The sequence below is a fragment of the Parasteatoda tepidariorum genome, chromosome 9 (assembly GCF_043381705.1).
Source record: "Parasteatoda tepidariorum isolate YZ-2023 chromosome 9, CAS_Ptep_4.0, whole genome shotgun sequence".
Taxonomy (NCBI): Eukaryota; Metazoa; Arthropoda; class Arachnida; order Araneae; family Theridiidae; genus Parasteatoda; species Parasteatoda tepidariorum.
Genome location: NC_092212.1, coordinates 4,356,658 through 4,384,615, shown reverse-complemented (window position 1 = coordinate 4,384,615; position 27,958 = coordinate 4,356,658). Strand labels below are relative to the sequence as shown.

The window sequence follows — 27,958 nt, the reverse complement described above, 5'->3', positions numbered from 1 at the left end:
ATATTAAACATGTCTGAACAAATAACAAGCATGTAATTAAATAAATAATTTAATTGGAATCTTAGACTACTCAACTAACGAGAATGAGTCAGGTCTTCGAATTCTGGAAGGTGGTGCTGAAACTTCAGGAGGCAGTGGCGTGCTACCCGCTAGATTAGGCACAAAGAAGTGGAAGCTTTTTCCATTTGGAGAGGGATTCACAATCATCACAGTTTCATTCCCTCCGCTCATTTCTGGCGTTATAGGAATGGACAATATTCTATTTGAAGAGGTATTTAACGTTGTAACAAGTGGACTAGATGAAGATCTCACTAAACTGGGAGAGGCCTGAATGTTGTAAGAAGGACTTCCAACATTTGCGAGTGGTGCATCACTCTGCATACGAGAGTAAGTTTGTTGCCTAAGTTGTCTAACAAACCGCGGCTCATCACAGGAAGTTGACTCTCGTACGCAGGTCGGATCACTTTCTGGTTCCATCACAGGAGTATAGTTAACTGACGATGGCAGTAAGCAGTTTTGGTTATTTTGCGGTTGTGTACGAGAGTGAGTGTGCTGCCTAGGTTGTCTTACAAACCGTGGCTCGTCCCGCGAAGTCGACGACTCTCGTACGCAGGGTGGATCAGTTTCTGGTTCCATCACAGGAGTATAGCTAAACGATGATGGAAGTGAACGTTTTTGGTTATTATCAGGCGATCCTTTAAGAGCTCCTTTAGTTTTTTGTCTTCTGGACACAGCAGGTGTCGTGACAACATCAGTTGCCCCTTCTGATAAAACCTGCTCATCAAGAATACTGATGACGGTGAGAGATTCTGGATCATTATAATCAGTTCGTACTTCCTGCTCAAATTTAACAGGCTGTGGATTGGCACTTTTGCATTTTGGTAATTTGACATTGGGTTTTACATTGAGCTTTCTTCCTCTCTGATAAGCACTTTTAGTACTAGAGTCGCTAGAGGATACAGAAATCGAGGGTTTGGATGCTATAGTTTTTTCAGTTTGTTTATTTATAGGTTCATTTTGCAAAGTCGATTTAAATTTTTCTTTCTTAACCGATATTATGTCTATTGGATCACGGACTACAGTTTCGGAACAGCCTATAGATTCCACATTGGGAGAATCATTGCATGATGAAAGAGCTGTACTTTCTGAACTCACATTTTTAAATTTTTGTAATTTTACATTGGGTTTTATATTGAGTTTTCTACCTCTTTGAAGAGTAGCTTTAGGATTAACTGGACTGTTGGAAGATTTGGAAATCGGGGGCTCAGGTGTGGTAGGTGTTTCTGTTTGCTTATTTGCAGGTGAAAGAAATTCGTTTCTCATGGGAAGAGAAGGTGATCCTAATTTCTCTTTTTTTATTGACAATATTTCTAATGGACCATGATCAGTTTTTGGAGATTCAAGTATAGAGTTCGAATTAAGAGGACTTTTGCTTGCTAAAGAAATCATTTCTTCTGGGATTGGTAACTTTTGAAGTCTAACATAAGAATATGTTGATAATCCTACAAATACAAAGGAAGAATAGGATATATAAATAAAAAAAAAACGTAAAAACTAAGAAAATCAATGAGTTTTTTTATTTACTGCGCATAAGCTGCAAGTATAAAGAAATCATAAAATAAGTTAAAGTGTATAAGTTATGGAAAAAAACATGGAGAATAATAAAATAAAGATTAATAAAAAGAGGAGGAGAAAATTTTTTAAAATAAGATATTTTTAAAAAATATTGAAATTTTTCCTTTTTTTAATATATATATATACGTATATAAAGTTGGAAAACAAAATAATGAAAAGATATAATCTTGTCATGAGCTCACATGATTATGTCCGCAAAAAGGAATACTTTCTAATATTGTATTAATATAGCCAAAGCAAAATATATCAATACAATAGTGTATTGATTGATACATTTTGCTTCGGCTATATAAATACAATATTAGAAAGCACTGCTTTTTGCGGATATAATCATGTGAGCAATGACGAGGTTATATCTTTTAAGCTATTTAATTTGTAATAACTATAATTTTTATTTCTTCTTAAAATCAAACTCCAGCTTAAACTCACTTTCTGCCAGGTGAATCAGATTAATGAGAGTTATACAAGAACACAAGTTACAATAGTAAATGACTCACTTTTAAAGTTAATTTTCAATGTTAAAATAGTATCAAATGATAATTACCAGTATATTCTGTGGGTGACTCCTCAGGATTAATGGATGATTCTAAGCAGACATTCTCGTTGACTAGAAAAAATCATGTAAATACTAAATATGATGATCAAAATAGAAAACAGGTTACTTAAGTCATCAGAGAAATTCAGCACTTCTATAACTCTATTTACAAACATATGGTTTCTGAATTAACTTCATACCATCCCAAGAGAAAAATTTTCTACTACGTTTGTGTTTTTCAGACATAAAAAGAAAACATTTTAAAATTCGTAATATAAGTTAATGATTCTAAATCTTTTAGAATCATTAACTCATTAATAAGTTAATGATTCTAAATCTTAAATTCTTTGATCTTTTAGTTTTTGCTATATAAAGTTCTGCCGACCTCTGAATTAAAAAAGATGCAATTACTTATCTAAGTTTAGGGCTTTCTTTATTATAGAGAACTTTGTTTATACCTCTTTTAGTAGTTGTATGAGATGATTAATCATGGTGAAAAGCCAGAACTGTCACAATATATAGCATGGATATATATCTTACCTAGTGATTCCATGTATTTATCTATTTTCTCATAGATTATATATATATTTTCAAACATTTTAATCTTTCCTGGTGATTACTAATAGTTAATATTAAACGTTTAGTTTTTGGCATCAAATTCATGTAAATTAGATTGCAGGATAAATACTGCTGGGTGTCCATTTCTTGCTTTCTATGCTTTTCTTCTTCGCCAATCTAACTTAAGAATCCACTGCAGTGATCAGAAGTAGTGACTTGATGATTCACTGGCAGATGAACTTTATTTTAGTAAGCCACTGTGCTGTTTGATGGATGTGAAGCCATTAGCTTCACTAAGATCTAAAATTGAATTCTGCTTGTCGACAATTGTGAATCTATATATTGCAAAGAGTTATCCACTAGTGGCTTCAGTTCCTACAAATTGCCACTAAATTTGCCATGATGACTGTATCGATGAATTGGTGAAAATGTCTTTCTTTTCCTTTTATATTCTCGTTTCGGCAGATGGTGGTCCGGCGGACCACTGTTTATTATTTTATGCTGGTTCGACTCCGATTTTAGTGGTCACGGACCAACGGACCACCGTTAATTTTTAGCCCTGATTATGGCTTTTGAAATCACATGAATATGAAACTAGATATACGATTTTGAAAATGAGAAAATTCAAACTGGGGCAACGAATTTTTAAAATGCGTAAATACAAATATGAAAAGCTATGTTTGATATTAAAATTGTCTGAATAAGAATCGAGATATTAGCAGATTCCAGGCTCGGGACCTCTAAAAGGCTTGTCAAAAGCAGTGTCGTTTGAACTACGAAAATCGGATCTATCTGGAGGGCGGTAAAAAATTCACAAAATCTTATCTGCTGCGTTTAAAAAGGGAGAAAATAGCTAAAATAAGAATGAGAAAGGATTGGTAGCTATGTAGTTTGAATTTTCTGCTTCTCTTTGAAAATCGGTGAATTTTCTGAAAAAGCGGAATACTTATAAAAAAAAGTGAAATGTTTAGAAAATCTGAATTTTTGATAAAAAAGCTAAAATTCAAGAGATAAAAGTGAAAAAAGTGGAAACTCGCTAAAAAGCGGAAAAATCTCATCCCTGTTCTCTGTTTACTTCAGAAATCATTTGCTCTGAATAAAAATAAATAAACTTTCGAACAACTTGATTAAATTTTAATGATTTGCAGGGCCATTCTATCGTGGAGTATAAACAGCATTGTCGTCCCATTTAAGTTTATTTTTTAAAAATTTTGATGACTTGTTTTTCAGTTTTCTTACAATTTTGATAGCTAAGATTACAATAAAGTTTTTTCCTCTATAAAAAAATAGTTTTCAATTCTTTCTGTACAGTATCTGTAACAAATTACAGTCATATATGCTTCTTATGTGTACATACATAGGATCACAATAATATCAGGATACTCTCAGACAGTCTCAGCTCCATACAGTACTTATCGCATTGGAGGAAGGTGAGAGGCAAAAGAGGAGCTTCAACCCTGCACAAACTTAAATTCCTCTCACGACTGCGTGAAGTCCACCTCCAGTGGATCCGGTTCTGGGCAATGATATCGCCGACACTCTGGCTAAGGAGGGGACAGAAGAAACTTCGATGAGTCCAAATTCATTTACCTTCATGGAACTGGCATCGAAAAAGAAAAAAGAAGACAATGTTTCCTGGATCATACCCCTCAAACATCACTGGTACCAGAGCACCCATCCAGGAGGTGCACTCAACATTTGGTGCAACCGCAAGGATCAGATGGCGCTTACCAGGCCTACCAGAGGCCACCTTAAGTCTATTTCTTTAGAGGGTAGTGTTAAAATCTTCCCAAACTGCCCCAGGTGCCACAACACGCAGGCTTCTTCACAACATATCCTGGACTGGACAAGAGAGACATTCTAGAAAACCCATTTTTGGTGGCCGACTTCCTTCGGGTCATAAATTTCATGAACATTGTTTAGCCCTGCTAATTTTGGAGATTAGGAAGAAGATGTGTATATACACACATATATAAACATCATATGCCTATAATAAGTGTCTACTTATCATTATATCTTTAGTTGTATATTTAGTAGAGTTAGTGAGCTTCAAAATTTTCTATAAAAATTAATATCCCTATAATTAAAAAAGTTGGGAACAGTTGGTTTACTGTATGCTTCTTTAGAAATAAACTCAACCATTTGTATTAATCAACACTTATTAATTAAAGTACGACAATAACTATGAAAATCATATCAATTACCACTTTCTTCAGCACGTATGTTGCCTTCTGCATTATTTTCTAAACTAGATGATGATTGCAAATAAATATTTGAGTTATCTAAAAATAAATAAATAAATAAAATAAAAAAACCGCCTTTAATTTATGATGGAAGGAAACAAATATATAAAGCTAACTATAAATATTCAACATTCATTACAAACTATAATAGCTTCCCTCCCCCCACCTATAATGCTTCAATAAAGGTATAGTTATTAATAATGAAATTTGATTATCATTAATAGATTATGCACATTCATTTTCATTTAATAAAAAATTCATTTTTAATTCCTTTAGTCTTGCTCAGCTTAATGTAAATTGTTTTTAATTATTATTATTTTTCATTTTTTTACCGTTTCAACATTTATAATTCAACATTTATAATTTCACAATGTCAATAGATCTAAGGATAAGAGCAGGAGAAAACAAGATAAAACATAGATATTTGTAAGTTGCCTACTGAGATGAAATAGTTGTTGTAACTTACAGGCTAAAATGTATACTTCATATAATATTAATTGAATTGACACATACCTTGTAATTTGCAGAAAAAAATGTAGCCTGTCAAAAATGTAGAATATGACTAATAACAGTATAAATAAATTGGTTTAATAGAAAATACAATACCAACCATTCGGATTATATATATCTTCATCAGTCAAAGCATTTATTTGAACTTGAATTTCACAATAATCATCTGTAAATAAAAAAAGATTTTGATAGATATTAAGATGGGTCAAAAATACTTTAAATTCACTAATGTTAGTGATACACATTTTGTATATATTAGAGCAAGTAATTTTTTTTTTTTTAATTTCGGAACATTTCAGTGCGAAAATTTACTTCTTGTAATAATAATTTTTAATATTTTAATTCTTTACCTTTGTGCAACATTTTAGAAATAAACAAAGTTCACCCATTTTTCTTCATTTTTACCTCCCTTATTATGTTTCAGAACAAAAGAAAACTAGTGAAGTGAAGATAGTTGCACATCGCGTCCCACCTACAATCTACCCAGCCAACCATTCAATTTTTTTTGGTAGGGTATTTACAGCTGCTAATAAAGATTTTAATGAAGTAGGGTTCATTAGATTAATGTATTGTTAACGTTCCTTTTTGTTTCCACTACACAACTAAAGTCTGATTTTACTTTAGAGAAATGAGGCATAATGTATTCTGAACTTTCCCGCTGTTCGGATACTTTCTTTTCCATCTTCATGTTCACATATTTCATCCAATGATTCTGTCACATGTTTGAAACACCTTCAGAGTGACAGAAAAACTTAGGTACTTCTCTATTGTGCATAGTGTCAGGATTGATGAGTGATTTAGTATCATTTTCATTTAAGTCTTACAGCATTGAAAGAGGAAATACAGCATAAAAATTATAATTAATGATTTCAGAGCCTTGATAGCTCAGGGGATAGAGTGCTTGCTCAACGAGGTGTATTGTATTGGAATCCCAGCCATGACTGGTCAATATGAATTCCCCACCAGGCTTGCACTGACCACAGGGCGGATGTAAAAATATCCATATCATAGGCTAGAGTCCTTTTGCAATCAGGCTAACTGCGAGAGGTTTTGTGGTTCTCCCCTTTACGTAACACAATTATGGTATAGTTCCATCAAAAAGTCCACTCAGAAAGCAATATTTGACCCAATACTTTATCCAGGATTTCCCTTGTCTTGTGGATTGGGTTAAAAATTACGAGGCCATGGAGTTGAACATTGGTAGTCACAAATTCAAAAAAATCAGGACGGCTGTTCAAGGACAGTAATTAAAATAAAAACCGTCATGAAAAGATTTAGGACACTCGCATTAATAGACATAGTAGAAAGGACATGCTTCCTATCATGTTCTGTATACTTTGCTTTTTCTTATATGGAGAGATCACATCGCATGAAACACGTAATTTTATCACTTTTTAAACAGTCTATCTTAGGAAGTCAACAGTTTAAATTAAACGATTAAACTCAGCTGTCGGAAAGAGTAAGGAAGAAGATAACTAAAAAAGGAAATACCTTCTTGGGAACTTTGAGACAAAATTCTTGTTTTCTTTTTTCTCATAATTGGTGATGCTTCATCATCTTCAATTATTGCATTATCTAAAGAGTTAAATGAAATGTTTATCAGGAAATGAAATGTTTAAAAAATATTGCATATTTCTAATAAAAGGTCGAGAATCAGAGGAAAATTTTTGAAATTGTAAACAGGAGTAAGAGATTGGTTTATAATTGAATCCTTTAACTTCTCAAAATTCCACATAAACATTAACAAAAATACTTTTTCCCAGCTTAAGCAGTAGCGATAGATCAGAAAATTTCACAAAGAGGCACGCACAAAACGCAAAAATACAGACAAACAAAATATTTAAAAATATAAATTGATAAAAGAAACATATAAAGAAGAAAGGAAAAGAACATGTTTTAGTAAGATTTTCTTCTACCGCTCATTTTTCCTAATAAAACAACAAACAGAAAATTCAAATAGCTCTTGCTGTAACCGTCTGATTGATTTCAGCTCATTGTGCACTTGAACAGCATGTGAAGTCAATTTAGACTGGTATATTGTAAGAGAGTTATTCAAGTATTATGGGGGAGGGGTTGCCATTTGCTAATTTTTGTGGACAAGGGGGATAGATAATGTAATGTACTAAAATCTAATTATCTCCACATTTTACTTAGATTAAGTAAAAAGTAACAATAAAAGTTATATTTGAAAAATTTTAAACGAAACTTAAATTTCTTCGAAGTATTCAAAATTTTATAAAATGAATTAAAATGTACAATGCACAAAATAAAAGAAGACCACCATAAGTAACGTTCGATTTAAAGATTGGATCTACACGTACTAGGACTCAAATGTAATGTTTCGAGGAGGTTACGTTGAATATGTTAATAAGTTAGGGCAAATGATATTTTTAAGTTACAAAATCAGATACAAAATTGTACCTTCTTTGAACAAACATGTCTTTTTTTCTCTCAAAAGATCGGATTTCTGACCCCCAAAATATAGCGGGTAGCAATAATCTGGAAAATGTGGACCCCATAGGTTAGTCAGAAGAGAGATCCAAAAACTTGATTTCTCAGGAATTATTCAAACGATTTTGCTCAAATTTTGTATATGGCCATATAAAATTACAAACTTTATTATAGAAATGATATTTAGATGTAAATTACTTTAAAATATAAAAACATGCACTTTCCTAAATTTTATTAACAGGTCAAAAGGTTATACAACAACAAAAAATTATTAATTTTGGTTTGTAGTAGAGACTTTTTATCTTTTAACAAACGATTAATCCAGTGAACTGTTGATAGATCTTGCTCAGTTAAAGAATTTTCCTCAATGCAGTTTTTGTTGTTGATATCAGCAAATTTGAGAGGGATTTATGAAATATTGCAGTTTATAAAATTGGGTCACACAGATCTTTGATAATAAGTTCTGTTTCTAATGAAACTATAGTCTAACTCATTTGAAAAGAATGTAAACAAATTAGAAATAATGTTTTTCTAGTTAAAAACTTCATCTTAATTATATTTTAGTTATAAAATAATACGTATTATAAAATTATAGTAATTTACGAATCTGATTTATTTTTTTGAAGTTCAATACATTCTTTGAAATTTCACTCCTCAAAAATTAATACAGAAGGGAAAAGACTGCAATTTTTTTTTTTTTTAGATAGCACTGCTTACCGCTAAGCTCCACAGAATCTCTCAGCAAAGTTGTCACTCTCTTTTTTCTTACAAGAGGCGATGACTCTACACTACAATCATCATCTTGAAAGAAAAAAAATAAAACAAGGGAGAAAATTTATATTTCAACGATAGAGGTATCATAACATAGCTGTAGACAGGGGAAAAAATAGAAAAGTAGAACTAAATAATAATTTGCAAAAAATTATTTATAGAATGTTAATTGAGGTTTTGCAACAAAATAAATTGTTATTCTGCCAATAGAAGTTGATCTAATGCAAGTTAAAAAGTGTATCAAAATCTTTAGCCAACTTCATCTAAAAGTCAGAGTTGGCATTTTGTCTAGAAGAAACTAAAAATGACTAAAATTATCATTTAGGTAACACAATATTTTTATTAATCAATTATCATTTAGACAAGTTTTATAAGAATAACTTAATTTTTAAAGAAATTAAATTTAATATAGTTTTCTGAATTTAGAGTTTTAAAATTTTTTATGTTATAAAAAGAAGTAATTTTTTCTTCATAAAATAAAAACATTCATATTATCTTAGTTTTATACAGAATTTCAAAATCAGCAACTAATCACATTATTTAAGATTCGGTTTGAGTATTCATATTTAACAGCATTTGAAGATAAAAATAATTATTATTTACAATACAGAATTCAATAAGTGATTTCCAGCAATATAAATATATGTGATTAGCTAATTAATATCAGTAATAAAATTTGATAATTATATTTTAACAATTTTATTATATAATTATGAAATTAAGTTCTACAATGCAAATTGACATAAAATGTAAACATTTAAAACTCTTTAGAAATTCATAAAATACAAATTTCTTCCCAGTTTTCCTTTACTTCAAATTGGCTCATTAAAGAGCTTAATAAAGTTCCTGAACTAGAATACAATTATAAACTGTTTATAAAAGTTGCCCTAATATTTGATATTACGTTATGAAAATGAGTTTCTTCCACTCGAGTTTGAAGAAACCTATTTCTTTCATTGCAATTTCTTACATAGTTCTTTCCTCTATATAAGAAACTTGCCATGTCTGTTTAAAGTTCAAATTGATAAGCAAGTATAAAACTCGAAATTAATTCTAGAAGTGAATTAAATTAGTGAAATAATTACCTGGCTCAATAGGTGGAAAAGAGTTTTCAGCATGAGAGGTGTTGCAAGCATTTTTCTTTCCTTTAGGGCGTCCACGGCCCTTCTTGAAAGGCTGAGAATCTGTTTTTGAGAATTAGGGAAAATATACATTAAACTAGATGTAATTATGCATGTATATTTATGTGTGTGTATATATATAAACGGTATGGGACCCCTAACCTGGCATCCCGAAATCCAGCACTCAATTTGATCAATTTTTTTTTAAAGAAATTTTAATTGATAAGAGAAAACAAAATCAGTTACATTCTCTCCTTATTTGGAATTTTATTCTGTGGGAGTCTGTAACTTCATTTTATCTTTTAAAAATAAAAAAAAAGCATGAAAAAATAATAAATTAATATGTGTCAAATGAAACAGCATTTCCAATAAACAAAAAAAAAATGTAAGTTGGGAGAAACTGATTAATTAATCTTGACAGTTGTGCACATGCTCTTCTGGTTTGTCCCCACATTTCAATCTCCTTGTTTGACCATAAATTGATCACATCCAGTTGACATAGAAACTACCACATGGAGTACAAAAGGAATTCTATCCCTTTTGTAGCATTTTTTTTATTGGATGTGTTTTATTGGTTTTTCTGAAATTAACAGTATAACTGAATTATCCTAACATATGGGCACTATATTGGAATTTCCGAAAGAGATTCGAAATCTGGCAAATTCTGAATACATAATTTCGTCAGCCCCGTGAGTGCTGCATTTGGAGTCCTATATTGTATATATATAAATACACACACATACATGTATATAGATACATGCATGTTTAATGTACTAGCAGAAAAAGACCGTCATATAATGACAATTTATAACGGAAGATAAATTATTGCTATGAACAAATACATAGAGTTAATGTAAAAAAAAGCATTAAAAAGATTAGGAATTAAATGGAAATATTTATTTTGCTTGCTTTCATTTTGAGCTAACTATTTTGATTAAGAATACATATTTAGAGTAGACTTTTTTATCTGAAGAATGTAGAATGAATTATATAGCACTGTATTTTATAAAAGACCAAAATTTCTAGAAGAGAAATGTTAGAACAACAAATTTCGAAACAGTAACAAATTTTTGTAAGTAAATGAAATGCAATCAATGATACGGAAATGTTGATTTTAACAGTAAGTTGTTCTGTAAGAAATAAACATGATGAAATGGCACATAATGTGATCCACAAAGAGGCATTCCTTTGAAGTGCATGACAAAAAATTTTAAAAATAGAAATTTTCATTCATTAATGAAGAATAATTAACTGGTGGTCAGCCTACAGTACTTCTAAAAAATAAGGTGGTAAAAAACAATGTGAGATTTTTGATTTTCTGTATTAATACCCGAAAAAAATAAAAACATTTTTCATTTAAACCTTTTTTTTACAGAACATTACCCATTAAACAGAAGAAAAAAAATGTAGCTACCTAAAAAATTTTTTTTTGTCATAATATCAGAAGTCTTGCAGTTTTGAAATTGTCAAAACATACAAATATTCATACCTTTAACATTAGAATTTTGGAAGGAAATTTTAAATTTGTTATAACAGCACCATTCTTGTAATATGTTGTACAAGATTATATCGAACTGTTACTGTATGTTTATTTATACACACAATATAAAACCCTCCCACATACATAGAATTTTGTTAGTTTTGGAAAATATTTTTCCTAGAGGTAACAAGAGTAATATTTCAATAAATTAGAATTGAAGAATTTTGAATAATAAGGAATAATTTAAACGGTCCAGAAAGACAAATAGGCACACTTGCACAGTTTTTTTTTCCAACTTTCCCTTACACAGAAAATAATATAATCAAATGAAAATAAAAGATTGGATTTAAAATAGAGTTTCGTTAAATAAGAAGAGTTGTAACTAGATAAAACTAAATACCATTTTCATTGGAACCATCATTGCTTGCAATTTCTGACAAAACTTGAGATTTTCTTTTTCTATGCTTTTTTCCATTAGAAGCTATAAAAACATAAACTCTCAAATTTATAAGTTTTAATACAAATATAATTTTGTAAATAAGTCTAAAATAGCACATTTTTTTTCTTTTTTTTTTTTAAATTTATTCACACACAACTATTTACAGAAATTTCTCTTAAAAAATAAAATAAATAAATACTATTTCAATACATTATATTCCTTTTTAAAGACTGTTTAGATAAAGACATAATAGCTCTTAAACGCGTAACATTAGGTGTAAACTAATGTAAATATAAAATTGTCCAATGGTTAAAATGGCTGGTATTTAGACCATAAAATAGAGCTAAATAAAGAAGATTTTCCTCTCCTTTTAACTTAAGCAGAAAGGCAATTTTTCCTGATAATTGGGAAAGGAAAGGCCTTTTGAGTCTCCAAATGAAAATGTTATACATTGCATATGGATTATACAACATGCTTTATGTATATAATATCAGGGTTGACAACATTTTGACAACAGTAACAGTAGCTTTTGCAAAATTTAAGAGGAGCATTTCATTTGCTTTGCACAGCACTTTTTAAACTAAAGCGAAATAATTAAATAGCAAAACAAAAATCAAATTATTAATGAAAATTAAATATGGGCAAAACTTGAAGTTAAAAAAAAAACAAACAAACCTGGAAATGTTATATTACTCAGATAGTTAAAATTTATTATCTTTCAATTTACTTAATAAAATTTAAATCTCTAAACTATTGATTAACACATTTCATTATTTAAAATTCGGATCTTTACTTCATTTGCTTTCAATAAAATACAACAGTGTCCTGATTATCCGAGTTAATGTGGATCACGACTAAATCAGATAACTGAAAAACTCGGTTAAGGCAAAAAGTATAAAAAAGGAAAGAAAAAGAGAAGGTATAAATATAATATATTTAACAAATACAAAATTTATACAAGTACACCACGTACAATTCTTATTATAATTAAAAAAGCTTACTTAAAAGCACTTAAAGAGCATTCATTACAAGAATTAAAGAGTTTTTTACTTAAAAAAAAAGCTCTTAATCGTTTTTGTTTTACGTTACTTTGGCACTTTTCTGCAGCAATATTGTGCCATTTTTTTTAGAGATAACAGGAAGGCTGGTGTCGCCTCTTCTCGTTGTTCTATATATTCAATAGCACTTTCGGTAGCTTTTAGTCCATTTGTTGGAGAGAGTTTTGTATGCTGATTTGAATTGTCACTGTCTTCATCATCTTTGCTAGATTAATTTTCATTATTGACAATATTAACAATCATTTCATTTGTAATCCCCTGTAGTCCGTCAGCTTGTTTTCCTGAGTGTTTGGAAGATAAAATTCAGGATTTTCTCAGCAGTAGTTTTAAAAATAAAAAATAAACTTGAACAAAACACTTCTTGAAATATTTGATAGCTTGATTAAAGCAGAAACTCAGATAATCAGGACTCAACTGTATAAAAAAATTGTTAAAAGTTAAACATGCACACCTTCTGCACTATCAGCAACACTTTCTTCCAATCCAGGGATATCAATGACTTCCAAATCAAGACCTTCGACACTCAACTCTGACTGAAAAGTGTCTGTTTCATCTGAAGGAAGAGGCATACATAAATAAAATTTTAGTACATACTGACAGCATTTACTACAAATATTTATAATCATAATATAAGTGTTACTTACACATTGCTCTGTGAAGAAGTTCCATATTTATTTTTTCTTCTTTTTTAAACTTTATCTGAAATCATTAATATATTGTTCAATCTGCTAAACTTGAACTTAAAAGAATCGAGTTAGGTCATTAATAGACAAAAAACAAACGAACCTTCAATTCTCGCCTTGTCCTATTAGGGATAATACTTTCCATCAAAGCAAAATCGGTTCCTATTACACTTAGCGCTTTATAAAAGTTAACAGTTTCTGAAACAAAAGGCATAATGTTTACAAATTAAAAAATAAACATAAGTTAAATAAAATTATGAGTTAGTGATCCTGCAAAGACACATAAATAAGGAATCAGATAAAAATATAACACCTTTTTTTAACACTGATTATTTTAATAATTATTATATTATCATTATTGTAATAATTCAATTCTTATGATAATAATATAATAATTGCAAATTTTTTAAAATTTAATTACAATAATAATATTATTTTATATTACTATTATATTAGTATTATTATATTGTTATAATATTATTACAGGGTTGCAACTCAAATCTGGAAAAAAAATTCCATGTGTTTTTCCTGTACATATTATACACAATATATTAAGAGGAAACAATATTTACTGTACTCCTCTGTGAACTATATTGGGCTAACTATACTTATTAGTTTTAATTGCAGGAAAAACAGCTGAACACATTTAAATAATGCTATAGGAAATAAAATAATTTAGTATAGCTGAAATATCATGGTTAAATATCCCATAGATTACGTTTTGAGTGGTCACCATTTTTTAAAAGAGAAACAAAATTCCCAGTTTGTAAAGAAAATTATCAAAATTCCCTGTATTTTCCTTGTTATTTTTGGTGATTTTAAAATTCCCTGTATTTTCCAGGTTTTTCCTGTGGAGTGGCAACCCTGTATTGTCATATTAATTAAAAATATACAGTTTTCACTTTATTTTATCTACCGTATATTCCGGCGTATAACACACACTTTTAATATAAAAAATAACATTGGAATTTACGGGTGCGCGGTATACGCCGAATATAAAAAATTATAGATTGAAAAAATTTAAATATCGAAAAATACTTTTATTTTAAAGAAATAACATACCTTTACCTATATACTTTATTGATTTTCGTTATTACATAAATAGTTCATTATATTCGTCTTCCGTTATTTCTTCAGGCACGTCATCACCATTCGTCTTCATCATTTGTGTTACCCTCATCCATAAATAAATAGTCATCTTTTGATCCGTCCAGATTATTTGAAATGCTGCATTTTTTGAATGATTTTCTAACCATCTCAGGCTTAATTTCATCCCATACTTTTAATATCCATTCGCACACTGTTTCCAAACTTGCATGACGCACAAGTCCTCCTTTCGTAAAGGTTTTCTTGCCCTCCAACATCCAAGTGTTCCACTGTTTTTTTAAATTGGCTTTAAAGGGTTTGTTTAAGCAGACGTCCAATGGCTGAACTAATGGTGTCAATCCGCCCGAAATAACTGCCATATCGGTGTTACATTCGTTCAACAATTTTTTTGATTATCTGTAAGGTGGTACCTAAACATGTCCCACACTAAAAGGCTTTCTGGTTCTCTATTGATACTAGACGAGATATTGCACATGTACAATCCAAATTTTCGTGCGCGTCATACGAAGAGTATATCTTAAAATTTAAAAAAAGTTATTAGAAATTACGGGTGCGCGTTATACGCCGGGGCGCGTTATGCGCCGGAATATACGGTATCTCTGCAAAAACATTACATAAGATTGTATTTAGAAGAAAAAAAACTGTAACTATACCCTTAGGAGACCACTTCTTGGAGACCTTTCTACGAAATGTTGCATACGTGACATCACTGTCGTCTAGTATGACAGCTTCTGCATTCATATCTACAAATGTTTTCTTTCTCTCTCTCACAAGTGAAGTCTCATCCACTATGATTTCTCCATTCTCATTGACAAACAGTTTGGGGGCAATGGAAGCATCATCATCATCCTCATCCAGTTCTTCTTCAGCCGCTGTCTGTTGTTCACTGAAAAGTAAGAAAATACGTAAGCAATTATTATTTATGCTAAATGTGTTATGCACAGGGTTAGTTTTAAATAATTTATTAGAAAATTAGTTTTTTTCCCTAAATTCTTTGCAACAAAAAGAACTATAAAATATTATTAAGAGGACATTTAAAAAATATTTTAATTAGACATTTAAAAAAGTTTTTGGTAACATTAAACTCACCTTGTCAGCAATTACAAATCCCCCCCCCATGCTTCTATAAGAAAATTGCAATGCCTCCTGTTCCTGTTTTTGCATGTGCTTAGAATTGTATTGAAATAATCTGATTCTAGGTTTAAATTTAAATAAATAATGTAACTTTGCAAAAATTAAAATTAATGTTTCAATAAATTTTATAAAGTTTTGAGTAAAATATTTTTAGAATTTTTTATGTTTTTCTACAGTAGTTAAAACTTTGGCATCTGAAATTCTTCAAAGAAATTTTTGTGCAATTTTTTTAACCCAAAATTTACATCAAGTTCAGAGTTCTCTTTAATGTATATTTTTTGTCACATATTTTTCAAGTGTTAAGAAAAAATATGCAAATACAGTGAAACCTCCAGGAAAGACCACTGTTGTGCAGCGACCGCCTTTATTTATACCTTCAGGGGGCATGAAACTTTTTCCATAAAGTTTGCGTTTTTTTTCTCTCCATAGACTTTGGAAAAACCTTTAAGAGAGATCATTAAAATTTCTCCCAACAACCTTGCAAAATATCTAAACCAAATACGGAAAAGGTCAAATGTGGAAACACAAAAAAATATCAAAACAAAAAATATTAACAAAACAAATAAGTAGTTTCAAATGTATTTAAAATATTTGTGAGTGGCTCTTAATTTTTATGATATAAAACTAAATGCAAATTTAAACAAAATAATATAATATTTTATTCATTTAAAATAGTTCTATCATTCATAATTGGTAAAAGTGTTTTTAAACTTAAATATATCAGTAAAGGTCTTTTTACTAACACTAAACTTTATTCCTCAATCCTGTTTTCATGATGTGAACACAAGTGATATTTTTGCACCAAAAAAATTAATATTAGTTGCAAAAATCTAACTTTGATAACATTTTGAAGTCAATTAAAGTATTCCCTAAGAAGGTTCATTTTACTGAGACGTGGTCGCTGCCGAGAGGTTTCAAATTATGAACATTGTTTGAAGTAAAAATACATACATTGTAAACAATGATACTAAAAAATAATGACTAAAAAACTTACATTGGATCAAAAACAGTCAGTGATTTTTCTTTTTTTCTATAAGAAATACAGTACAGATTAATATAAGATTTATAAAGTACATTAGCAATAAATAATAATAAATAAATAAAAGAAATTTTTTTAAGTCTATATAATCATTTCCTTAAAGCTAATTATTTCATTTAATCTGAAAATATATACAAGATGCTCCGTAAAGATAGCCCTATGCTTTATTTTTAGAATCCTTATTAAAAACTAAGCTAAAAAAGCACAAACATCGAGGGTCGTAAATTTATATTTAAAAGGGGGAAATAAAAATACTATTAAACTCTGCCCAATGTCATCGCAGGAACACAGATATAATTATCAATCAGCAAGTACAAAGGAAAAGAGAAGTTAAAAGAGGATTATCAGAAACATCTTCAAATTTCCGTCAATTAAATTTTTGTTCTGAAGTTTTTTTGTTTTTTTTTTTACTTTTTATTCTCACTTTTTAAAAGAATATTTATTAAAATTGTATATAAGAGCAGAACATACAACACTTTGTATATACATGAAACATGATTTGAAAAAATATTGCTGACTGATCTTCATCTATAATAATAATAAATAAAAAAAAGACTATACGTCTCACTTATAAATTCAGACCTCTTTCTGTTAGGATCCTGAAACTTCTGAATTCGATAACAAGGAAAATTTTAACACCCAATCCTAAATATTGTCCAAAAATTTACTTTTTTAGTTCAGGAAGGACGTTTAAAATAAAATTTTCTCCTAAAATATTCATTGTAAATTGTTATGAACAAACATTAGACAATTCTATTTTTTCACTTATTTTAAAAATGAAGTGTGTTATTTTCTAGCTTGCAGCTCTGTTTAACCAAATACTAGTTTTACTGGAATTTTATTGAATTTTTTTTCTTATTCTTTATATCTAATAAGGTCAATTAAAACAATGTGAATCCCACATAGGGTCGTCGTTTATAAATTTGTGCTTTGAGAGCTATTTAAACTGACTGAATTAAGAATCCAGTTACCATCTGTTCTCAAATAATCGTAAATAAATTGTTAATTAATTTTGGAAACTGACTATTACAAGCACGATTTTATCTTTAAGAAAAAAATTAAACTGAAGAACTTAAAAATTATTGTTCAAAATTAAATAGTTTATCTAGTGAATTTCCTTTGATTTTTAAGGTATTTTGAGAGTCATCAAGAACAAGGACTGACCTAAGCAATAGTTAATTGCAGCACAATGAGATAGACTGAATAACTGTTACAGGTTTTTGGAACTGTTACAGGCTGAGTTTTTAAGAAGAAATGTAGTAGATTAAATAAATCTGCTGAGAGAAGTGTTACAGGATGAGAAAGAAAAAAAAATTCAAACTAATATCATGATTCAAAGAATTTTATGTCGTTTAATTACCTCTGATGTCATGGAAAACTCTCTGGAGTGATGGATATCTTATTCTTTATGAATCTTTTAAGTTTTCTTTTTGTGTTCTCTTGGATAGTTTTTGAGTACTGATTGTGAGCCTTTGTTTGTTGACTGAAAGCTCTGACCAATCTCCTACCTTTAACTTTCTTCTTTTTGACGTTCACCAGAGGATATTGCTGAACGTTCTCATTTATATGCTGTATTGTTTTGCATTCTCCGTATTGTTTTGCATTCAAGCCAAATGAGTTTTAAATAAGTAAACTATGCCGGTAATTGCTGATTCTTTACACAATGTTTTTCTATGGCTCCATATTGTTTGATGCTAAGAAATACTAAATATTTCATGAAGTTTTCCATATTTTAGCTTAATGACCCGTTTTAAACGAATTACTACGGTTTACGGTTACTTGTTTGAAATTATTTCTATTGATATTCAATTCTTTCTATATAATTGCATAAGTTAAGTTACAATCCACAACATAGTTCAAAACTGTTCTTAATTTAAAAATTTTCCACACGTAATTTTTTTTATTTTTCTCTTAAAGAAAATCTTGAAAATAAGAGTTTTTTAATGTCTTACGTAAGTATTGCTAGCACTTTTTCTCCGCCTTGTCAGCAAAAATAAGCAAATCACAAACTTCCTCCCCCTATTATTAACTTGTGCAATATTTGAATGGCCCCCATACACATTCACAAAAATAAACATAATTTAAAATGAAATTATTATAGCTACTAATTATTTAGAGTAATTTTACAGATAGATTAATGTTTATACGTTGTAAAAATCAACTTGAAAAGGTCCCTCACTTATAAGACTATTTCAATTTTCTAATGAACACCTGGTCTCAAACGGTGTTGGATAAATGGGGGATATAAAAGGTAGGATAAATAAGTACTTGTATATCCCACTGGATATATAAATACTTATTTGGTGATGATACAAGTTAAAAATTCTTTTACTTGCAACTAAAGAATTTTTGAGTTAAAGAAAGAAAAAGTAAACAAAAAACATGGATATATAAATACTTTTTCGGTGATGAAACAAGTTAAAAATTCTTCTACTTGCAACCAAAGAATCCTTAAGTTTAAGAAAGAAAAAGTGAACAAAAAAATGGGTATATAAATACTCTGTTGATGATGATACGAGTTAAAAGTTATTTTAGTTGCAAACAAAGAATTCTTACGTTAAAGAAAGAAAAAGTAACATAAAAATGGATATATAAATACTTATTTGGTAATAAAACAAGTTAAAAATTCTTCCATTTTTGCCAACAAATAATTCTTAAGTTAAAGAAAAAGTGAACAAAAAGAAAAGAATTACTTCATGGGAGCAGTATTTGGATTCCAATAAATAAGATCTGTAAATGTCATTTCATTTCTAGGAGGAAGCTCTTTGTAGCTCGCCATTTTCTTCTTCCTCTCATTCATCTTTAAAAAATGAAGAAATGATGAGTTAAGCACAATTAATACGGCATTTCATAGTTGATGTGCAAATAAATGTGATTTTGAAGAACACCTAGGTAAAGTAAATAATTGTCCTAAACCCTCTTTTTAGGTTTCTGCAAAATAATTTTACAGTGGATAGTAAACTAAAGCAGATAATTTTTAAACACCCATACTTTTATAAAAATTAATTAGAAACATGGCAATTGATCAAAGTAATCTTAGATATGTCAAATAAAACTATTTATATGCAGTTGTGAACAAAATTATTTTAACTCTGATTTATAAAAATCTATGAGTGATTGTGAAAGAAATTTAAAAACCCTGAAAATTTTAAGTGCAAAACTCAATGACATCTGTCAATCTGCTGACAAATCTGTTTATAAATAAATAATTCTGCACAGGCTTGAAATAAAATAATTTATCATACAAAGAAAAAATATTATTATAGACGTAAACTAAGAGTAATTTTAAAATCAATTAGCAAAAGTAGCATTTTTAAACTAATAATTTCAAAATACAACAAAAAAAATTCACCTCCTTGTTGTGGGGCCTTTTCTTAGGAGCTGCTAATATTTTAGTCAGACATGGATATTTCAAACTCTTGTCAGTTGAAGAGACAACAGAAGTTTTGATAGGAGATGGGATGACTTTCTCCACCAGTTCAATAGTTTTGGGGCGCTGCAACAAATAAAAATAAACTTTTTTTAATTTATTTTTTATGCATATTTTATTATTAAAAAACACAATATGGTTTTACGAATATCACAACTTAAACATAAAAAAACTACAATTAAAATGGGAAAAATGCAACATATTTTAAGTAAACTAAAATATTAAATAATACGTTAGAATGAATAACAATTATGAGGTAAATGGCTAAAATACGGCAAAATTTCAATATAAAGATACTTAAAAGGCACATAGATTAGATTAGCAAAATTTTTATTTAAAATTAAATCATTATTCATTGAGTACTACTTAATGTTTGGATGAATGCCAAAAAGTTTTTACAATACTTAGGATTCATTAACAAAAAAAAAACAAAAAAAAGAAGCAATCAAAGCTGAGGAAATAAACTTCTGGAACATCTTATTAGAATTGAGCTGATACAGGACAGAATCAAGTTTACACAAAATATTGTACAAGAAAAATATTAAGGAGACTGGAAAATATAGAGCAAAATTAACGGCCGCCACTGACCACAGGGTAACTAAATATTTAAAAAAAAAAATGACGATTAAACTGTGTTTGTTAATCGCCGCTTTTTTCGTCAAAATTGCATTCCATTTGCTCTAAAATATGTGGTTTTAACTTTTCACATTATTTATTGCGCGAAAAAGCTGTAATCCTCTTTGAAGCGTTCAGGTTGTTCTAAGCTAATTCAAAATTTTGGAGGTACAAAATTTGGTTACCAAATTTGATTTCAAGTGTATTTCAATTTCATAATTTTTTTTTTTTAAATTTATGGCTAGTAATATTTTAAATTAATTAATATGTTTCAATCTTATGATTACAATTAGCTCAGATTGATTTCGTAACTAATGTTACGTTTGTTACCAAAGTTTTATATTTTTTAATAAACATTAATTTTACTTTGTAATATTGGTTCAAAGAGTCACACCTTAAACTTCACTTATGGAAAGTGTTACATACAATAATTAAATTTTGCATAAACCAACTTGAAGAGGTCAAGCATTTTTTCCCCACAATAGAAATGAACCCTGTATTGTTAACCATATTTTGAGAAACGATTTGAAAGAAATGTTTTAAATTACTAATATCAATATTCTTTTTTAATGATTTAGAATCCTCAGTTTTGGAAAAAGTAGCCATGCTTTCAAAAGTGGCTACTGTTAAAAATGCTACTACTGGTTGCTTTTTTTTCAAAAGATAGACATTTGAAAATAAATCATCAATATTTTTTTTCTGCGCCTATCACATATTTGCATAGTTTGCTGTTTTTAAATCTTTCGGATGCTATAAGCTTATAAGTTAGACCTAAGTTGCATCCTACACTCTATCAAATGTGCTTAAAAATCTGTTATCACGCAACCAGAACTCTGTAAATGAAATGACTATGAATGAAATGAAATGAATGTTATGAAAAACAAGGTACTAATTTCAAGCTTGCACAAGTAGTAGCTTGTAGTAGTGTTAGTAGATTGTAAAACAAAGTACTAAAAAAATTTTTATTCAGTTTAACTTAATTTTGACTGTAAAAGGAAATTTTTGTCTGCACAGTTAGTTCTGCGACTAGGAAATAATATATATATATAGTGTAAACTATCTCCCAAATTTAGAGCAACACACAGATATGAATACTAATAAAATAATAAATCCGATTACTTCATAATTTGGCGAAAAATAACTGTTTTCATTTTCTGTATGCTTGTTCAGTTCTTTTAAACTAGAATTTTTAACAGGAGAAGTTTCAGTGCGTGCAACAGAAAGAGGAGTTGTACTGGCAACAGGTGGCTCTTGATTCCCATTATATATCTGATTTTCGGATTCTTCTTGTGGAGAGGAATTTTTGTCTAAGTTCTCATGTTCTTTTTTAGATGGAGAAGGCTTTTCCTGTTCTCTCGCATCAGTTGAGACTTTATTTAAATTGCCTCTATTTGGCGATACTTCATCAACACTCTCACAAGAAGGGCTTTTCACCTCCTCATTAAGTGACCTAAATACAAAAATAAGTCGTATTTTAATATTAAACTAGTAGAGAAAATCATACGAGAAAAATGAAGGGAAAGTTTCTTAAAGTAAATACTTGACTAAAATATTAGAGAGTACAAATTAAAAAAAATTTAATTACTAATTCATGGACCAGTGATAGAAAAATATTACAAGTACGTAAACATTTTATAGGTTTTTATTAGATTTATTGTAAAAATAAAGTTAAGCAGAACTGAATATTTCAATAAAATAAAAGTGCTAACAGGGGAAGAGTAAAAATGTATTTCGAAAAATAATGGTAATAACACTACAAATAAAATAACTTTAAAATCCAAATAACATACACAGATTCAGAAGTGCTTGATGTATCGTGAGAAGCTTTTTTGTTTGCTACAGGACTTAAAGGTTCAGATCCTTTTTCTTCACCAGAACTTCTATAAAAAAAAACATATATATATATATGTATATACAAACATCAAAATAAATTTAATGGAACTTTTTGTTTTAATGAGAAAATAGATTATTATGATATCTTATATCCCGGCATATAAGTCGATCCCCTACTTTTGATTATGAGATAGCAAATTTGTGGTCAAGTGTATAAGTTGACCACTAAAAAAAAAAAAAGAAAAAGAAGAAGAAGAAAGAAAGAAAACTTCTATTTAATTATAAAATCCTTTACGAAGACCTACTTTGCGTGGGACGCAACAGCTGAGGGTGAAATAGAATCAATTGCAGAGCGGGACTCCTTTGACATTATTACTAAGTTTATGAAATACAGCAAAGATGATATTCTGGAGTTTTAATTGTAGATTTATGTTATGTTTGAAAAGTTTTAATTTTTTAATTTTTTTAAAATACTTTTGTATTTTTTATTTTATTCTTCACTTCTGTTTCTAAAAATAATTTAAAGTATTTTTTAAAAGAAAAGCACATTTTTTATATGTTGAGAAAATAGAAAATATGACAAGAGTGAATGTAAAAATTAACTGTATATAATATATTAAATATAGTTTATGAAAGATGTAAATTGACACAGAGTCACTCATTAGGGTAAGTCGATAATTAAATTTTTTAAACGAAAAAAATCAAAACCACAAGAATAAAAATCAATCAAAAATAAATCAACAAAAAAAAATTCAAAATCAAGTAGTATAGGAGGATTTTTTATTTATAAACAAAAGTAATACATTAAATTATATATTGAAATCTGCATAATTTTCAAATTTTATCCCCTTGAAGTAGAGTAATAAAAATCATATTCTTAAAAATTAAAAAAAACTTTTAAATTTTTCTTTCTTTTTTTCTATAATAACACTATAGAATTGTTTTTGATTAAAATTAAAGTATAAAAAAATGAAGTACTAGAGAACTGTCCATGCGTAACCTGTATCCAAGGGTTAACGTAATTGAGTAGAGGAAAACTACTCAAAGACGTCCTCCAATGTTTGAGTTTCTAGCATTTCAAGATCCTTTGAAAACAAATTACTTACCTACCATGAATTTAATTATAATCAGGTCGTATGGAACAGTAGTTTTTACTGGATTGAAATTTAAAGTGACTTGACTATTGCATGAAAGACTCATATGTCAATGAGCCTTGTTTAACCCACTGCAGGTTCTGCACGTAAAAAGTCGTATTTGAACCAGTTGTCTAATCAGGATATCAAAACCGGTCTTCCCATGTTCTTGGAAAAGGAAATAGTGCATCAAGGAGAAACATTCTCCTAATTTTGCACATTACTAAGCCACCAGTGGGTTAAAACATTTATTACAGTATTTAGATGGAAACACAACAGTAACCTTTACACATTGTGTTCTTATTAGAAGAAACCTTGATATAAGCGAATAATTACCGACTGTGAAGTTTAATAAAATCGCTGTAGATATTTTTACAGTGGATGGAGATGGGTTGTTTTAAATATATCAATCAAATGTTTCAGCAGATGTGTACCTAAATGCTGTAAAGAGAAAATTTAATTTTTTTTTCTCAACATGTATTTTTTTTTAAATACATGGAAGATAAATAAAACATTCAATTTTCTGCACAAAAGTAACATTATAAAATTTAAAGAGAGATATAAAAAACATTTATTAAATAAATCTTTTTCTCACTAATACATAAAAAATATTGTGATTCATCAACGCAAGGAAAAAAAAAAGATTTTAAAATCCGTGACAACATTGAAAAAAATTTATAATAAAAACACCTATATTTATGACAAAAATCACATTAATCAGAAGCATCAAAAAGGTGTTTCGAGACTTGCATGTTCCAATAAAGAATATTGTATTAAAAATATCAAGATGTAAAAAAATATACGATAATAAATAGTGATAATTGCTGAAAATTAGATTAAAAAACTATAAAATTTTAGTGTAAAATAATAAATACTAAGGTGCATGAATTAATTTAATGTATCATAATAATGTCGGGAATCTAATGTATTATGTTAAAATACTTAAAATCGATATAATTAAAAAAATTATCGAAACATCATGTGGATAGAACACAAATCAAACGCATCAAAAAAATTTATTTGAATGTGAGATTTGAATTTCTCTTTTCTTCATCTGAAATATTGAGATTTAAGAAAACGTGTACAGGGCCCATGAATGTTTCTCTGGTGCTTTATTCTGCTATACTTAAGCTTTAAGCTTAAACAATTCTGTACTATTATTGTAGAAAATAAAAAGGTTTTTAAAAACTCCTTAGTTTTTAAAAATTATTAAAAATTCAGCATCAAAGTATTACAATTTCAAAATTATGCGAATTTCAAATGCCTGGAAGAGAAAGTAATAAAAATAATATGACATAATAATACTTTTGTTTACAAAAAAAAGGGACTAGCTGCAAGCAGTAAGAAAATTTTAACAATAAAAATTTTTAAAAAAAAATTATAATAAATAATATATTCTGTAAAATTAGAGGAATTTCAAGGACCTGTCAAAGGGCTTTAATTTATTTAAATTTGGCAAAAAAAAAACATTTCCTTACAAATATTTGATACCATTACTTTTGCCGTTACAGGTGATTACAATTTTTAAAAAATAAAAAAATTGCTCCATCAAATTATTTTTTTTATCTCATTGCTTATAATACATTGATATATAACAAACAACAAATGCCTGATTTTATCACCCACGTAAAAGTCAACCCCCCAATTTTCTTGAAGTTTTGGGGGGTTGAATAATACACCAGAATGTACAGTAATTTAATTTAACCTAATCTTAAACCGGACCATGTAAGCAGGGAGCAGAGTCTCCTAGTAATACAAAAAGAGTTTAAAATAAAAGCAAAATAAAAATTGTGAAAAAAAAAAATCAAATAAACATAATGTACCGGTTCCTATACTAGAATATTATGCTAATTTTACAGAAGATATGTTATGAGAAATAATTTTATATGATTGAAATATAAAAAAAAAAGATTCAACTGTCATTATCTCTAACAAACAATAATGAAATATTTTTGTTAATAACAGTCAAACAACTTAAAGAAATGGAAAACTTGAGTAATTTAAATAAAAGCTCCGTTGAGTGAGTTAAGTATTAAAAAGAATAATAAATTAAAAAAACTTACTTTGAAAGGTCTTTTTCATTTTTTGACTGTGAACTTTTCGGAACAATTTTAGGTTTCGCTTTTGCAAAGCGAGAACGTTGCATGACCGGCGCAACTTTCTTTTTAGCTAAAAAAAAAAAGTAAATAGATAAATAAAAAATATATAAGTATAAAAAAAACCTATACCTTTCATTTAAACAAAGTATATTATTCAATAAAAGTTCTAAAGACTAAGCTAGGAGAATGAATTAATTATTAGATAGACCCAGTGCATTAACATTAAAATTACAACAATGATTTGCTTAAAATGAATTAGAAACAATGAACAATTGAGGAGCTTAATAAAATACAGTTAGCACCACTTTTTCCAGAATAGACCTGATCTCCTACTTCTAATTTAATTTCACAATGTAAAATATTCACAATTCAAATTATTTTTTTTTCATTTAAAGTCAACCCTAGAAACTTAAAGATGATAATCATGTTCATGAGTGAAAATCCAATCATTAGTTCAAAAGTTATTTAAGTGTGCTATTTTTTTATTTTACACATTGTAGAAATTCTAACCTTAAACAAAGCTTAACGGCCAACTTTACTTGTAGTAAAGCAAGTAACATGACTTTTAATATAAGAATTCAAAAATTTAACATTTAATAAAAGAATTGTTTCAACTGTTTAACAAACAGAAATTGTTAACAATTTGTAACTTATTTTAAATTTAATAAATGAAACTCTTTAAACGATATACTCAATTGTCAAGAAAATAATAAACATAACATTATTTTGCAAAAAAAAAATTTCCTGAAAATTTCAATGCATATATCTTGATTTACATTAGTATCTTAAAACTTTATATACATATTACAGGGGTCTGTCTAGGTTTTTCTGAGAGGTACCTATTTTGTGAAAATTAAAAAATCAACACGAAAATATGGATTTATCGTTTTGTATGGGATACAAAAATAAAATTTTAAGAAAAAGTAATTAGATAAACTACCATTTTTCCTAAAACTGAATTTGTGAAGGTACTGCTACAGGTTGTGAAGGTACTTGGCCTAGATAGACCCCTGATATATGATGCAAATAGATTATTTCCAATAGAGAGTGTATTACTCATTAAATTGCCACATAGAGAAAATTAATGTAAGCATTGTTATAATTAGTATTAATCTATCGTTCCAATTTTCTATATTTTGCTCCTTCTCCCCCAGAATTTTGTATTTTTTTAGCAATGCTGACTAAATAGTAATGATTTAATATGAAGAAGAGTTCTCTATTTATTGCCACTTAATATTCATGCATATAAATAAACAATTAGTTACATGCATTAAATAAACTAAAAAGCACTTTTTTTAAAAATAATAGGCGCAAATTATTTTGCTGTTACAGCAAAAATTATTAAATGCGGATTAGATATAATTTTAAAAACCTATAAAGAGTTAAGATCTGAAAGTACTACACAAATTTTATTCAAAAGTGATGACAACACGTTTAAAAATAAGATGATTCAATACTCACAGAACATGTTTTGCTTTAAAGATCCCGTTATTGAAAAAAAGAGTCAAATTATTAACTTTTATGTACGCATAAAAATATTTGACGCACCCTAAAAAATTATAGAAACATGAGATTGAAACGCGTTAATAAGACATTTTTTATGCCAAGACACATTATACAAACAAATTGTAACTTGATGATGTGACCACAAAAGTGATTATTGATATAATTTCATGATTGTTTGATTGCTAAAGTTTTCGGCTGTCTGTTTTAATCCAACTCAAGAACCAAGAAATGAGAACCAATCAAAAGAAAGCCCGGAATTTGATCTGAACCTAGAAAGCCACAAGCTTAAGTTCTCTTTCAAGATAGTTTATTATCCTCCTATCGATCGCAGCGCTCAANGAGATTGAAACGCGTTAATAAGACATTTTTTATGCCAAGACACATTATACAAACAAATTGTAACTTGATGATGTGACCACAAAAGTGATTATTGATATAATTTCATGATTGTTTGATTGCTAAAGTTTTCGGCTGTCTGTTTTAATCCAACTCAAGAACCAAGAAATGAGAACCAATCAAAAGAAAGCCCTGAATTTGATCTGAACCTAGAAAGCCACAAGCTTAAGTTCTCTTTCAAG

At 28.7% G+C, this 27,958-nt stretch overlaps 1 protein-coding gene across 3 annotated transcripts; it reads right to left on the bottom strand.

Annotated features, from left to right (window-relative positions):
• Nucleotides 1–33: 33 nt before the first annotated feature.
• On the bottom strand, nt 34–27,591 carry LOC107445595 (transcription factor TFIIIB component B'' homolog Bdp1). Of its 3 annotated transcripts, XM_043046364.2 has the most exons (19): nt 27,336–27,591; nt 25,839–25,944; nt 22,600–22,689; nt 21,929–22,259; nt 20,117–20,260; nt 19,458–19,564; nt 16,720–16,755; nt 15,245–15,477; nt 13,588–13,682; nt 13,446–13,500; nt 13,253–13,354; nt 11,705–11,785; nt 9,789–9,887; nt 8,650–8,733; nt 6,973–7,056; nt 5,582–5,647; nt 4,933–5,010; nt 2,180–2,242; nt 34–1,502 (listed from the first exon to the last, which is right to left on the bottom strand). In XM_043046364.2, exons 1-19 carry the CDS (start codon nt 27,340–27,342, stop codon nt 67–69), a joined length of 3,297 nt encoding a protein of 1,098 aa, XP_042902298.1. In that variant the 5' UTR covers nt 27,343–27,591; the 3' UTR covers nt 34–66. The 3 variants fall into 3 exon arrangements, with proteins under 3 accessions (XP_042902298.1, XP_071042072.1, XP_071042073.1); XM_071185971.1 differs by lacking the exon at nt 4,933–5,010; XM_071185972.1 differs by lacking the exon at nt 8,650–8,733.
• Between the last annotated feature and the right edge of the window lie 367 nt (nt 27,592–27,958).

Bases quoted from the DNA above. Each gene is read 5' to 3' on its own strand.
- LOC107445595 (XM_043046364.2), bottom strand. The intron at 19,565-20,116 runs GTGAATTTTTTT...CATTTTTTAAAG, and splicing joins AAAGGCCCCACAACAAGGAG to ATGAATGAGAGGAAGAAGAA. The intron at 13,355-13,445 runs GTAAGTAACACT...CTCTTCCTTCAG, and splicing joins ACTTCTTCACAGAGCAATGT to ATGAAACAGACACTTTTCAG.